A 16,807-nucleotide genomic window follows, 5' to 3' on the forward strand; every position below is an offset into this window, starting at 1 on the left:
TTTCAGCTGCGTCTATCTCTTATTTTAGTTTTAAGGTTAGAAATTATACTAGGGGCGTTCCGTAAATAATGCCTCCTATTCTTTTGTGTTAATATGTGACGTCTGAGATGGATGTTGGTGGTATTGTAGTAAAGGTTGAACCTTCCCGCCAATCTGCTGTTAGTTTGGTTGTCGTGCGACAGATAGTGACAGCAGAGCAGTCTACCAAAATGGTGTCTGACATATAAGTGCGTATGAAACAGAGATGTGTTGTTGAATTTCTCACTGCCGGACAAATTATACCCATTGTCATCCATCGACACTTGCTAAAGGTGTACGGAGACAATACAGCGGATGTCAGCACAGTGAGGCGGTGGGTAGTGCGTTTCAACAGTGGCGAAAGTGAAGTGCACGACAAGCCACGCCATGGACGTCCCTACTCAGCTGCCACTCCTCACAATGAACAGCGCCTCATCCGAACAGATCAGCAAATAACGACCAGGAACTGTTAATTCTGAACGCTACAAGACGACGCTGACTAAGCTGAAAGCCCGCATTTCCCGAGTCAGGCCAGAGAAGCAGACAACCTTTCGCTTGCAACACGATAACGCTAGACCCCATAGAAGTTTGGCAACCACCGCGCACATTGCAAAGTTTGGCTGGACTGTCCTACCACATCCACATTATAGCCCCGATTTAGCACCTTCAGACTTCCGTCTCTTTGGGCCTATGAAAGACGGACTACGTGGGCAACATTTTCCAGACAACGATGCTGTCATTGCAGCTGTAAGAAAGTGGCTAGCCTGTGCTGGCGCAGACTTTTACGGGCGCGGCATACAGGCTCTTGTTCATCGATGGCAAAAGTGCATAACGAATGGTGGTGATTATGTGGTAAAATAGCTGTAAGTAGCTGAAATCTTGCTCTATTTAACTGCATTATTATGCTTTCTGTATATGTCATAGTTTTCTTTAAAAAAATTGGAGGCATTATATACGGAACGCTGTAATATTTTACCATGGGAATGGAAGAATAATACATGTATATTTTCTAAATTAAAAGCAGCACTGAATTGGCTAAGAACAAAATTTAAGCCTTATGTTAGATGTATGAAATTGAAACAGTGTTCCATAATCATTTCTTAAATTTTCTGCAATATCAGCTTCATAGAAGGATCATAACTAAATTTTCATTGTTAATCATTTTTCCTCCAATGAATCGTCCAATAGAGGCAGTTCGATAGCGAAGTGTATTAATTGACGGGGGATACTTTACAGCGCCGTCAGGAATTAGACTTTAAGAAATCGAATTGGAGGATGAGTGATGAGTTGGGAAGGATTGGAAAGAAGTGCATGTGGCCTAATCGAGGCATATACCTAGAAGGGGTGAGTAAACAACGAAAAACTTCAAGTCAGATAGTCGGTGTCCCAACCGATATTCGAACCGAGAATCTCCAGAATGCAAACACAAAGCGTGACCACTACGTCACCCCCTCGGACATGATTACTTGCATAGTGTATATCTGTATCCATGGGTATAAATCGCGCTTGAAAAATTTTCCATTGATACATCATCTTAAAATGGCAGAATAATAAACCAGCTTCACTGTGTCATATAAAGGAAGCGGGATAGCGCAGTCGGTATAGCGACTGGCTAGGGGTTGGACGGTTGGTGTTCGAGTCCCGGTAGGGTCAAGAATTTTCTCTTCTCCATGTCTTCCAGACTGGCTCTGGGGTCCACCCGTCCTCCTATCCAATGGGTACCGAAGGCGCTTTCCCCGGGAGTAAAGCGGCCGGGGCGTGAAGCTGACCACTCACCTCCACCTAGTGTCGAGGTCAAGAAAATGTGGATCTGTACATCCATTCTCTCATACGCTTTCATGGCGTAGTGCTTAATTAGTTAAGCACAGGAACAACTTTACATGTGTCATTCAGACATTTGTGACGTCATTTTAGGGGAGGAGGAGTGGGAGTCCGAGTGTGGAGAAGAACCGCCAGAAGGCGCTGTGTCTGGTTCCACGGAGGATGATATGATACCAGCCACGGCAGGAGGGGAATGTTCCCCCGTTCCTACTGCTGCTGGCTCTTCGTCCTCACCACCACCCTCACTAGCTCGACAGCCCAATGGCGAGATTGCGACCAGCAGTAATCATAAAGGTAAGAAAACAGTTTTAAAGTTTGATATCGTAACTTACTTTCCCGAAATTAAAATGCATGTATTCACAAATTGTTGTATCAGGATTTTCAAGTACGTTATACACTTGCTGTCCTGACATGTGTTTTAGAATTATTTTGTCTCCCTGGGCAATTTTATCTTGGAATAGGCCACACCCGTCTCTTTCCAAATTCTTGAACTACTTAGGTCTATCAATGATATTCATCAGTCATCTTATTCAATGAATATAGCTTCAGAAGTCGCTGCAGGATTAGTAGATAAACTGAGAATCAATCAGTGGACAGAGTGGCGCCGGGGCAGGTTTTCTCCGAGTACTTCGGTTTCCCCTGCCAATCTTCATTCCACCAAATTCTCCATAATCAAAGTCAACCGAGGCAGGTACAATAGGCCAATAAGTGGCCGCAATGCCGAATGAACCCAGCTGGACTCCACCCCCCACTAAGCGAAATTTAAATTTAAGAATCAATCAAGACACTAAGTCCATTACATATTGATAGAACATTCCAGCACTTTGTTTCGATTTAACGTTCTATTATATGTCTTATTTTCACTCTACATAGTATTTTAATTAAATGGTATATGCATGTAGGGGCTACGATGCCTATCATAGTGGCCGCACTGTCTAAGGCATGAACTGCCTTTGATCTCTCGAACGCTGGGATCTCGTGTTCGAATCCCACTCAAGGCATGGATGTCGGTGTGTTTTATTCTGTGTTTTGTGTTGTTGTGTGTGTATGTAGTGGCCTTGCGACGGGCTGATCCTCCGACCAAGGAGTCCTACCGACTTTGTGTAAAGGTAAAGAAAAGTAAATTTGCCCTGTGCTTAACTAATTAAGCACTACGCCATGAAGGCGTATGAAGGAGTGGATGTATAAATCCACATTTTCTTGACCGGCGAAAGAGCCCCTTGTACCCACTGGATATGAGGTTGGGTGGACCCCAGGTCAGTCTGGACGACGTGAAGAAGAGAAAATTCTTGACCCTACCGGGTCTCGAACTCCGACCCCTCGGTCGTCCAGCCCCTATCCAGTCGCTATATCGACTAGGCTATCCCGGCTCCTACCTACTGTGTACAGAATTAAGGAACCGAAAAAGCTGCCGAGGTCTGACAAAGGGCTGCAGAGCCATAGATAGATAGGGCCTACGATAAATTTGTGCTATTTTACAGCTGCCGTCCCAGTTTCCGGTATATTTAATACAATTTTAAGTGTCTCTTTCTATACTTGCAAGTATTAAAATATTTCCAGTACAGCGAGCTACAACTTAAAAATTATTTCATCTCACTTCAAGGTAAAGCTTTCCCTGTGCTTAACTAGGCACCGCACCATAATTGCCTTTGGGGGATTGTGGAACAAATCTACGCTTCCTTAGCCTCGGCACTGTTTAACTTTCGGCATCTTATTTAAATACGAAGAGTGGTTTGTAAACCCTGAATGTGGGGTGGGACTCTTTCTGAACTACACGGTGTTGTAACCCAGAAGACTGTACTCTTAATTTTCACCGCCCTGAGAACCTCATATCCAACATGGATAAAAACGTTTCTTTTTCCCCTCAAAGAAGGCTGTACCGTAGTTGGTTGAGACACTATGCTACAAGCCAGAAGGTCGCGGGTTCGATTCCCGATGAGGTCATTGGATTTTATTATTTATCTAATCCTTCCACCCACATTATGGATCTGGGGCGACTCAGCCTTTGACAGAAATGAGTACCAGGAATATTCTTGGTGGTAAAGCGCCACCGGCGCCTAAGGCTGACAACCTCACCGCCATCTTTTAGACTGTTTTCTAGAAAATATGGGAGCCTCGACATCTCACAGCCCTATGGGTGTTCACGGCCTGTTACTAGGATAGCTTCTCCCCTCAGTTAACACAATTTGTATGCATGTGTTTGCCCGATGTATACGAAAATAATGCGTGATGTGGAGTTAGTCTGCCTTTCCGCTTGTTTCATCCCCAGAACTGTTGAATGAATGTTGGTAAAGTTATCAAATGGGCGATTTAACGTCAGGTAGACTTAATTTTGGTTCGTGTCTGTCCAGCATCCCAAATGCTAATTATTATGGAGCTCAAATTAAGGTTTTGTTTTCAAAGGTTGCTTTTCAGAAAGAAAAGTTTTAAACGACGCAAAATGTTATGCCAGCCGGTCACGGTAGCCGAGTGGTCTAAGGCATGTACTGTCTTCGCTCGCTTGGAAACCGGGATCGTGGGTTCGAATCCCACTCAGGGCATGGATGTTCAGTTTGTGTGTGTGCGTTTTTCTGTGTTTGTGTACAGGTAGAGGCCTTGCGACGAGCTGATCACCCGTCCAAGGAGTCCTACCGAATGTGTAAGATCTAGAAAAACCGAAGTGAACGAAGTTCATGGAGGTAGCCCTAGGCCCACTGGGGCTGTAGTGTCAAGGAAAAAAAATGTTATGCCATCATTTTTGGTTGAAATATTTTCCGATTTGGTGAATATTTGTGGAATATTAAGGAAATCAATTTCTTCTTCTCTGTAATGCCGTACCTGGGGTGTGATATTTGTATGTATTGCAAATGGACACTAATATAAGGGCACGGGTAACTGTGTTTTCGAAAATACAGCAAAGAATGACAGCATTGAATCAAAATTATATTCACGAAGGATTTAAGAGAACATTAAATTCTCATAATTTCCACAGTTCAGTCTAGAATCTTCCATATTACGTCTTCCCTCTACTTTACGTTTTTTTATTTTTCTGTTGGATGATAGGTAATATTGAATTAGAAAGGGCGTGGAAGGAAGCGGCCATTACTTGATTTAAGATACTATCCTGTCATTTTCCTCAGTCAGGATAGTTGGTGAAACAGCCCAGATGCGAAACGAGCACCCCCAAAATAGAAGTCAGAAGCGTTACCTCGTGCTTCACATGCCCGACCTCCTCTCTAGAAATGTAAATATTAGAGTAAGGAAAACTTGAGTGTTACCTGTTCTATGCTATGGCCGTGAAATCACTTTAATCGGAGAACCAGTCAGAAATATTGGTACAGTCTGTGGACGAAGTACTGAAAAACGAACGCTTAGACAGGAGATGAATTAAAATTTCGCGTTAAACAACAAAGATGGGAAGATATTTTATTGAAGTAAGCCTGTCATGAAGAGTGATCGGATTGTACTCTGTGCGGAGACCCATCCCAGAAGTAACTTTCTTATTTAGACTAGTGTGTCCGAAAATCTGCTATTGCATTAAAGGATGTGAGGTTCTCACACAGGTGGTTATGAAGAACTCTGCTTCAGTGTGGGTTCTTGGCTGGCATATTCTTCGACTTGCTGATGGAGCGACATGCTCCACTGGAAAGTCATTTGATCATCAACGGACTGCACGGCCCTGTATCCCAGAAGACTGCTTTCTTCATAGTCACCGCCGTGAAAGCCTCAAATCTTACATTCTTCTGTGATTGTTTGTGATTTAATCAAATTGAAGAAAGTATTCCATTATTTCGAAGTCATATTTAATAATCAACTCGATTAAAGCATAGGGCATTAACACAGTCATAATTCATCCTTATCTTAAGGGCGAATTTTTAACTCGAATAAAATTTCTCTTTAAAAGTCATTTCCTAAAAGAGTAGGTTGTACGGTCTGTGACACAGAACAATGCTTTGAAGTTGCATAGCTTAATTCTCCATTCAGCGTGGGTAAAGCATATTTTCGTATTGCGTTTTTGATTTTCGAGTATTTATTCTTGATTCCAAGAACAACCTAGCCTCTTACCGTCACATCATATGCGGTCAAATGTGTGCATGTATGTACTTAGCTGAAGCTCCTAGAGGATCCATTTATGGCTTAACACTAGATAATTTCCACTCGCTTACTTGAGAGCATATAGCTTTCCTTCTTGTTTTTCTTGAATGAACAGAACTTGGCTGCTACTGCTGCTTCTAATAATAAAAAAGGGCAAGCTAATGTAACTTAACGTCTCCTGAGAATGGGATAGGGAAAGTTGGTGAGTGACTGTGAGAGGTTAGGATTTGAGTGATGGGACGATAAGTAACGAAAGCAGGAGCCCTAATAAAAAGAGGAAGTGGGGAGACGGAAGAGGAGAAACTGGCAATAAGACTTCGGGCATACACCGTGTATACAAGGAAGGCAAAGCTTACTGCGTTGTACACGGGTTTTGCATTAAGAATGCCTAATCTTGCGAAGCTCCTGCTACACGGCGGTTAGGTGGTATGGGAGGACAGCTAGCCTTACCTGAGAGGGAAGCAGATGCGTCTTCTCAAGACGTGGTGAAAGCTTCATGAGACCATCTGTATAACACTGGGTACACCCACTGCCATATCTAACTGGCTGGCCAGTAGACCATATAATCTACATTTAATATGGGAACCAAGATAAATCGGAAACACTGAACTATGAACACGAAACATACCTTCTATTTAATAAAGAAGACAATTACGGGCACGCGGTAGCGTAGTGGTTAAGGCACTATGCTACAAGTCGGAAGGTCGTGGGTTCAAATACTGAGTACCAGGAATTAATTAAATAATTTTCCTGGGGAGTAAAGCGCGGCCGGCGCGTAAGGCTGACAACCTTCCTGCCATCTTTGAGCCGATTGTCTAGATCAGGGGTCTCCAAACTTTTCGAACCGCGGGCCACATTAGGTAATTCAGCACTTTCAACGGGCCGGATAAAATGAGAAATTAATAACTCTAGGTATAGAGTTTTATTGAAAGCACAGAATTTCATAAACTAAATACAAAGTACGTGAGAATAAATTATCGTNGCTCAGAGTTCAGAAATTTATAAAATTAGATCAGATTTCCTTCCTTGTACGAGTATTTGTCTTTAATATAATAATTTTTCTGAAGTTCAGTAATTTCCATTTGAATTTGACTTGGGACATCTGCAGCATCACAGTCAAACGGATTTTGAAACAATCTAATTTCCTGAGCACTGGAATCCAAATCAGCAAATCACTTCCGAAATTGTTGCTTCAAATCTGAAATGACTAAATTTGCAAATGAGGAAGGAAATTCTGCTTCATCCTTTTTATGCAACTCTGCACAGTATAGCATATGAACAAAGATACAATTTTTAACTTGCCTCTCCAGAAGTATCAACTTTGCTCTGAATGCCTCGATAAGTGCAAATAAATCACAGACTAAGTTATTTTCACCCTGCAACTTTAAATTCAAATGATTCATATGGTTCACCAGATCAGGAAAAAATGCTAATTTCCAAAGCCACTTGATATATGATAAAAGTGATTGGTGATGGTTTTTCTCGGTAAGAAATATATCAGTTTCATTCCTGAGCTGAAAGAAACGCGAAAGAACCTTTCCATAGCTAAGCCATCGAACTGCAGTATAATATGTCAGGTCAATAAGCCCGGAATCACATTTACCAGTACTCACTGGAAAATTAGTTCAGTTGGCGCATTTCTGCACAATTCTTTCGCGGGCTGGATAAAATCACATCACGGGCCGGATGTGGCCCGCGGGCCGTAGTTTGGATACCCTTGGTCTAGATAATGTGGGACCCTCAACGTCTCACAACCCTATGGGCCTTCATTGCCTGTTACAGGGATGGCTTTACTTTACTTTTTACGTACAAGACTCTGAACTTCTAACCATATTCAGATGGAGAAATGTGTAAGTCATTACTCAAATGCGATTATTGTTTTTAAATTTAGAATTAAATCGTTCTCATTAACATAATGACACCTTTGCTGTGAAAGTGTACGAAATCGCATATCGATGAATACTTGCAGGGAATTTTCTTATTAGTTTATTCAAAATACAAAGTTTTAATATTAAAATAATGTTTAATGATTCATGAATTCTGGGTTATCAAAGTATATAGCTTAGTTTGCCACATTCTCTCTTTCGTTTTTAATATTTATGCGACAAACCGACCAATAAATCAGGGCGAAATAGCTAGCAGATGGCTTAATACTGAATTCCAAAATGAACTATAAATCTGAGAATAAATTTACTGACAAAATACAGTACAAGCAACAGGACTCTAAGAATCCCTTTCTGTTCACATAATTTCAATCTGATACGAGCTTAAAGTACTGAACTTCCACAACCATATGTTGTTAAATATACGTCATGGAAAGTACCGAATCATTTTATCACATTTCCTAGTTTTTACCAAGGAACTCCATAAGTGACAGTGGAAGTAACCCTTTCTCCAGTGATATATTATCCTCAAGTTACAGGAGTCCGTAACTACGCTTGCTGCGGCGTCCCTATGTGACTTGAGTGCAGAATCTATCAAATTATTCTCAATGAGACGCCAGCTCGCAGCTCTTTCACTTCCAGGACTCAGCTGCCTCGTCTTTGCGATAACCTCTCCATCTGTATTGCTGAAACGCAAGCTGCGGTTACTACCCAGGTCTCATCTGGTACCCGCCGGCAAAATAACATCCTTTTCAAATCGTCCACTTACAGATTTGTCTTTATTTTCTTGGCCTTACTGATAGCTTCTTATGATATATCGAGGTCCTGTATCTTTAACGGGAATAAGTGTTTAGCTTCTGGATGTCGATGAAATCTTGTGCACCTTCGCATATCATCATTGTGATGATTCAGCGTTTGCATTTTTGTTAGGTGTGTACCTCGATAAAAGTAAAACGTAAAGTTGCCTTGTGCTTATCTAATTAAGTACTACTCCATGGAGGCGTATGGGGAGTGGTTGTGTAGATCCACTTTTTATTGACCTCAGGACTAGTTGGCGGTGAGTTATCAGCTCCACGCCCCTGCCGCTTTACCCCCGGGGAAAGAGCCCCCGATACTGAATACGAGGCTGGGTGGACCCCAGAGCCGGTCTGAACGACTTAGAGAAAAGAAAATTCTACTCCCACTGGGACTCGAACTCCGACCCGACCCCTCGGTCGTTCAGCTCGTAGCCAGTCGCTATACCGACTGCGCTACCCCGGCTCACCTCGATATGTGTCGTATTTAGGAAAGTTTCGTGATTCATTTTAATTTACGTGATTTCCTGTTGTGTTACTTCGGACTGTGCTCTGTTTTGTAGGTTAAGGTAAGCATCTTCTGTATCTTGCAGATCCTGTTACATTATCTCTAAAGCTGTTAAATACGAGTAAAATGAACATTTCTTAATATCACAATGCGTTTTATGGAGTCGGTAGCCTGTGAATATGTAAATGTAATTTTATATCATTGATGTACCTAAACGCTAATATAAATTACAGTATAACCTAACACCGGCTTAAATTGATTGTTGCAAGGCGCTCCCATATCATGGGATTTTATAACATTCTATTGTCACAGTCTCATTAATATAATTTACCAGTGTTTCGTTATATAAGGAAATCTTTTTCAGCTATTAGTACTTAACGAAAGTTTAGACGAACAGGAACGCAAGTTGTACACGTTTGGGATAAATCAATAGAATCTAATCGAGTTTGTCATTCTCTCTCATAAATTCCATACAGACTATCCGGATCTCGAATCACAACTAGTTTGCTGAGAAATATAAGCGCTAGAAACAAAACTCTTGTTTTCTGTTGCGTTTTGGAAAGCAGGAGAATGTTACTTTTATTTCCTGGTATTCATGTATAAATTTGTAGGCTTCTAAAGCCGTCTAGCATAAGATAAATCTCAATGTCCGTCTATTGAGCATAATCTTAAAATATTTCAGCAATGTAGTGACATAAGCAGATCCAAGTTCCTGCTACTTGATCGTGGGCATATAATTTAGAGTATTTTCGTGCCTCAGTCAGTCAGTCAGTCAGTCAGTCAGTCAGTCAGTTAGTCAGTCATTACAAGCATGGATCTGATTTCCTGTTATCGTCTTCGTCATGCGTGTCCCCTCCTCTGTGCGCCAGGGACTTATTTGCAATGCAAAACATCAATATCTAACATAGCTCAAGATCTGCAAACTTCATGGTGGTCATATACACATTTCAAATAGAAATATTCGATAAAATTATACATTCACTCTGTTCCTTGACTTCATAGCTAGAAGATGTAATAACTCCTGTTAAGTGAAGGTCTTAAGCGTGACCGAGATATGAACAGGAATATGGGCAAAATGTTATAAATATTTATCAAACTTCGGAAATAAACGATATTTTACTTCAATTCTGAAGGATCTATTTATCTGTTCTATCACAGATATAGGTAAAGTTAAAGTTGTTCTTGGTCTTAATTAAGCATGCTCCGATAGTAGAGGTTATATTTTTAATCTCGCCACTAGAGGGGACTGTGAATGGAAATTTTGTGCCCCGGCACCTATCGTATGAAAGGTTGGATGAGGCCAAGAGCTAGTCTGGACGAAGCAGAGAGAAAAGAGCTCTACCCATTTCGGAAAACGAAAGTCAGTCGTTCAGTCCATAGCCCAATCACTATACGTACAGAACTATCCCAGGTCTAATGTTTAGGTGCAGGTATAAACTGTTATATGGGAGAGGACGGTATGCCTGGTTCTACATGCCTCATGAAGGGATCGTATGGCTACCAGATCTGCCATTAGAAACTTCAACTGTTTGTTTCAGCCCCTTTCATTTCTTCATAAACATGTACAATAAAATATATATGTTCTGTTAATGCAGATTAATTGTAAGATATTTTGTTCCTAATGTGTAAATTTACCCTAGACTTTCCTGACTATCAGAGTAGCACCAGATATTTCTACAGCCATAGCGTACAATGTCCGAGAATGCTACAGTCGTTGTTATAGTGCTCAATGTATGCGGTTGCACTCAGAAATCTCAGGGTTTAAACTATTCAATACTGAAGTATACAGTACAGTTCTTCCCATCAATTCAATGTCATACTAATGCAATTTTCACCCTTGGTACTTGAGCCCTATATATTTTCATTTGGGTATAATAATCACACATTGAGAGTAATTCTCAGAGAACAACGCAAAAAAAAAACCGAAAAAGCAGGCCTTTGTATTCATTAAGAGATATTCAAATTCGCGTGTTTAATGTTTAATGTTTGATTAACCTAAGACTGCGACTTTTATTTTGCACACATATGATCATCAGATTTTATGGCTCTACTGGAAAAATAACAACTCTCTAGAGCAGAGCCCTTCCTGAAGAACTAGTAATTGCTCAGTTGGTAAGCTATTTTCCGCCTCTTACGGAACCCGCAGTTTCGGCGCCGTGTTCATAAGGATCCCGAAGTAAAATAATCACTGAAAATACAGAACTTCTGATTTAACACAACGCCGTATAGGGAATTGCGTCATGTAAACTTCTCTTGCTTTCGTTTCCTTCATTAGTTCTACCCAGTTTTTCTTCTAAGACCATTACATGCGCACAGTTACAGGGCTTGCTATTACGGTTGTCTATCACATCTGCTTCGGCCTATAAAACATAGCACACAAAACGATAAGCCCTCCCCCGCCCCCAAATATATGCAGTCCTCCTTCCCGCCACTCCTTTCTTTTTCTGCGAGTAATGATCTGTCACATCGGGTAGCACTCCTCCGTATTTGGGAAATATCGGTTTCTAGACTACGTCCGGGATACTTAATATCTTGACAAGTTCTAATAGATATTTCTTCAGTTTCCCAGACGAATTCTGGAATTGTAGTCTAATTCGTAAATTAAATCAGACCCGTTTTCTTTTACAAATTTCAAATTCTTCACTCATGACCCTTTCACTTGAAGCTTTATAAACGATACAAACATGAAAAACATGGTTAAGTAAACTGAGAATAACCCATTGAATCGGTCATCATGTCTGTCTGTCTGTAGAACGACATTTTTGTTTAATGCAGATATTATCGGTTTTGTTCTCGGAACCATTCACCCAATGTGAGACGAGTCTTGTTTATTTTTGTAACTTTGATGACTTCTGCTTGCTAGCGAGGGCCTGGAACAGTTTGGTTTGAAACCCGTACATGCGTAATTCCACTTTAGATATAACAAAATGGCAATTTAAACAAGATGGATATAGAATGATGGTGTGTTTGGTTTAAACTTGATGAATATGGAAATCTCGGTAGGTAGGTGGTTGGGAGTAGAGCTGAGGGGGAACGGGGAACTGTTTGATGAATTACCGCCACCGATTGGTATCTTGTGTGTTTTGTGGGCTCCATGCGTGCTGCATCAGCTATAGCCGCCCTCTGCTTATTGCCATTAGATCGATTAACGCTTCGGAAATACAATTATAACCTTATGTTAATTAGTTCTATATAATGAACTGGTTTCTTTATATTCTTTTATGTGATAGCCGTATGAAACATAATATGAATAAATTTCTTTGACAGTAATATCCGAGTATTATTTTTAATGTAATCATCGTCACGAACAATCGTAAAATTAATGTGATCTCTGCCTATTTTAAACCAGCGATTTCTAAATGCGGCTCCCAGTTATTTTCATGAAAACTAATATGTCTTAATTGATCATGCAAAGTGTTGTTCCAATCTTGGGTTTCCAGCCTACATAAATATTTGTACATGTCTGGGAAATGAAGTTTCATACCTTTAGAATCACACACATTAACTTACAATTTTAAACTTATGGCCGTGGGGAATTTTTCTGTAGAAATGCTGTTATAAACATTGTATTGTTGATTTTGTGCCCATGTTTTTCGTAACTGTCGTGATGTTTCGTCACTTTAGTGTATAATCATTGTCCTTATGATCAAAACTCTTGCACCATTGCCCAACACATCAGTAATAATGCATTTATTACTGTACATATTTTCTTCTCCTTCGCTTCCACTTTGGAGCATAGCTCTGATTTCTCAATTTCATTGATCATTTTCACAGACGGTAGGATTCCTTGGATGGGTGATCAGCTCGTCGCAATACCTCTACCTAAACACAAGACAACACAAACACAGAATAAACGCATACACACCAAACATCCATGCCTTATGTGGGATTCGAACCCACGATCCCGGCTTCCGAGCGAGCGAAGATAGTGCATACAATAGACCGGCTACCGCTCGGTATACCGCACACAATAGACCCGCTCGGCTACCGTGACCGGCATTGTATAATTTGGATCAGAATTATTGTACGTCCTATATGTTTTTTATTATAAATACCATGGACCGTATTCTGGTCTGCTCTTTTATCACTGTTTTCATACACACTAAAAAAGTGTTCGGCTGATGGCTCCAAAATATGATTAAGAAAATTATTTCTTTATTGTAACAACGATATCGAACATTTGCTATTGCCAGATTAATGTCGATAATCCTTTCCTAGGTCATAGCTAACGAGATAAATGTGGCAGTTAGCTTAGTCACTTAGCTTAGTTAAGTTTTTACATATAGACAAAATTAAACTTTTATCATTATTTTTTATTTTGGTTTCGTCACATACAGTTAAAAACAGTCAGAAAATGGGGCCACGAATTAGCGCCACAGACAAGCAGACATGATTTTGCTCTAAGGCGTTTTGTGGTGAAACAAACGGGAAAAGAAACAGAAATGCCTTGGGAGAGCGGCCTTAATTTTGCTCCTCCCACCATGCATTCCCCAGAGGACGAGTGACACGAAGAAAAATCGAAATAATAAGAACACTGAAGTTTGTAAGTAAATACACTGCACTCCACTGGAATGTGAAGACGCGCCGGGAAAATACACCTGGAGTGAATCATGCATACAAACAACAATATGATAGAGCTAAAGAAGTTGTTAGAACTACTGGAACTGTAGAAGTAGGGCATTATGATTGATGTAGGCCTATATAATAGACAACACGTCATGTTCATGATGTTATTATATTAGTTTTAATAAGTGAAAACCGTCGTAGCTTAGTTGGTTGAGGCACTATTCCACAACCCGAAAGGTCGCGGGTTCGAGCCCCGATGAGGTGGATTTTTTCAATTGACCTAATCCTTCCAGCCTCACTCTGGTCCTGCGGTGGACTCAGCCTCTAGCAGAAATGAGTACCAGGAATATTCCTGGGGTGTAAAGAGCGACCGGCATGTAAGGCTGACAACCTTATCGCCATCTGTGACCCGATTTTCTAGATAATGTGGGACCCTCAACGTCTCACTACCCTATGCGCCTCCATGGCCTGTTGCAAGGATATCTGTACCTTTTAAGTGAAAACTTTTTTGTTTTGAATTATGCATGGTTAGAGTAGATGAAGCCGATTTTTTAAACATTGGCATTATTTTAAGGGTGAAAACCACGTTCTAATAGGAAGGAGATCACTTTGTGACTGTATTCATCTAAGACGGTCCGAAACATGTGAAGAAAATCTTTTTTTTTTTCAGAGAAAAACGTTGATGGACGGACTATATAATGTTCAGTTAAGCGATATCAGTTGATCCTTGATTCCTCTGGTGTGTGATAGTAGGGCCTGTCCGGAAGTGTAAGGGACATGGTTTCTGTCCATCGCTTAAGCATACTGTTAATCGAAAGGCCGATATATAGATTGAAAGGTTCTGTGACTTTTGCTCTCATATTCCTTTTCGCTATTTCTTAAGGGGGTACTGTATTTTAATGTTAATATTTAAATCGGTCAATAACAATTCTTAGGCGCTATTTAACTTCAGGTATCCAAAATCCTGTTTTCATATTTAATAGTCCAGAATTTCAAAATGTAGAATTAAAAGATAAGTAACTTCGCAAAAACTAAATATGAAATAAAAGGGGCCTTAGCCATTGAAACTAATTTAACAGCTATACAAAATGCCACACAATTTGCTTTCCCCACCATTGGAGATTACGGCTTATGGCCTCAAGTTTCCACGCTCGGAATTTGTGCATATATGCCTATCGATATCCCCACAGTATGCACGATAGCAGGATGTAGCAATGAAATTGTGTATAATTTATGGATTAATAATGTTTAACGTACTAGCATGTAAAGCTTTGAACCGAAATTGAAATGAAGGTTTTGATATATATTACTCGGTTGTATCAGAAATGCTGATCAATCACGCCGGAAATCCGATAGGAATCGGTTACTACGGACATCAGCATGACAACCCTGTAGCGAGGGGACACTGCGCTTCGATTAATACTTTTTTGTGCAGTGAAGTGACTGAAACATATTTCGCAATTTTAAAATTTGGTTTTGTTTGCAAGGATCTAAGTCGAGAAAATGTTTATGCTGATAAAATTTTATAGATCTTGACCTTATAATTCCAGCAGACCTGTTTTTTTTCTGCAGGTCTCTTACGGTGTAATTATGAATCTTAAATTTCAAAGGAAATTTCAGTTTCTCTTCCCTCACAACAGGGTGTCATATCTAGAATAGGCCTATACCTGTTTTACAGTGTTCCAGCAGCGCGAATTTGACTTCAGTATTCTCTTGTACTTGTAATATTACTGGCTTAAAATTTACTTTATTTAATTCAATGAACTATACATTTTTTTTATTGCTAGTGAGGTGGAACTAAGTCCCTTGTACTGCGGCCATTTCTGGCCTATTGTACCAGCCCCAGATGATAGGTGAGGGTGATTGTGGAGCAATTGGTGGAATGAAGATTGGCAGGGGAAACCGAAGTACTCGGAGAACACCAGCCCCAGCGCCACTTTGTCCACCACAAATCCCACTTGACCAGACCCGGGATCGAACCCGGGCCGCCGCGGTGGGAAGCCAGCGACTAACCGCTTGAGCTATGGTACGACCTTAAATTTCGAGTTAATATTATCAAAGTTTTCGAATGAGCCAATACTTTTACGTGGTGTGGAGTGAGTAGAGGGTGAAGGACGTGTTAGCTACAATGGAAAGCATTAAAGCAGTTAGCACCTAAACTTCAGATAAGGAAGTAACATGTTTCCTTTCCCGTTGCTAATAATTATATCGATTATACTGCCACGTGACTGTACGTGCTGACAGTGTGGCATTCCTGGTCGACTGTTGGGAAACAGCTGTTTTAATACATTATTTTTGTTCCCTTCGGCTCTACATCCCCAATTTGAGCCTTGGCCTACCTCCATGAAACTTTCCGTTTCACATCGGTTTACTGGATCTTAGACATTTGATAGGACTCCTTTGGAGGGTATCAGCTCGTCGCAAGGCCTCCCTACCTATACACAAACACAGAAGAACGCACATGCGCACACAAACACCAAACATCCATGCACTGAGTGGGATTCAAACCCACGATTTCGGCTTCCGAACGAGCGTAGACAGTACATGATTTAGACCACTCGGCTACCGTGACCGGCTAATTGCATCATTAGCTTTGGAAATTCTTAGAACAAGACATAACAAGATTTAATAGGCATGGCTCTTTCCACCTCATTCCAGTCACTCATTCATGCCCGTCTCTGCATTCCTTATTTCAAAATGCTGCTGGGTGGATGGCTTCATTTTGGTGGAAAATAGTCTGTTGTTTGCTTAATATTAAGCTAAGGATACATAAACAATTATTATATCAAATCGGAAAATTTAAATGCATGGTTCACCGCTATCACGAATGTGTTGAAAGAACAGAATGTTTCCAGTCACATCTGAAGGAATATACTTTGTATATACATGGTGAACGTGTTTACTTTTAAGAAATAAAAGTTATAATTAATGATAATATTTAATTGGTGAGGAATCAGTTATAAATTTTTTTTTCCCCTTGACAATACAGCCCCAGTGGGCCTATTCCTACCTCCATGAACTCCGTTCACTTCGTTTTTTTCTAGATCTTACACATTCGGTAGGACTCCTTGGGCGAGTGATCAGCTCGTCGCAAGGTCTCTACCTGTAGAGAAACACAGAAAAACGCACACAAACATCCATGC

General features: G+C 40.6%; 1 protein-coding gene across 1 annotated transcript in view; it reads left to right on the top strand.

The window, feature by feature from the left end:
* LOC111872031 (zinc finger protein 423) overlaps nt 1–16,807 on the top strand; it is a 610,024-nt gene that overhangs the window by 122,098 nt on the left and 471,119 nt on the right. Inside the window, exon 4 of the mRNA XM_033754486.1 lies at nt 1,933–2,133. Within this exon, the coding sequence (XP_033610377.1) occupies nt 1,933–2,133 (201 nt within the window). The remainder of the gene's footprint in view (nt 1–1,932; nt 2,134–16,807) is intronic.

The sequence above is a fragment of the Cryptotermes secundus genome, unplaced genomic scaffold, assembly GCF_002891405.2.
Source record: "Cryptotermes secundus unplaced genomic scaffold, Csec_1.0 scaffold87, whole genome shotgun sequence".
In the NCBI taxonomy this organism is placed as follows: Eukaryota; Metazoa; Arthropoda; class Insecta; order Blattodea; family Kalotermitidae; genus Cryptotermes; species Cryptotermes secundus.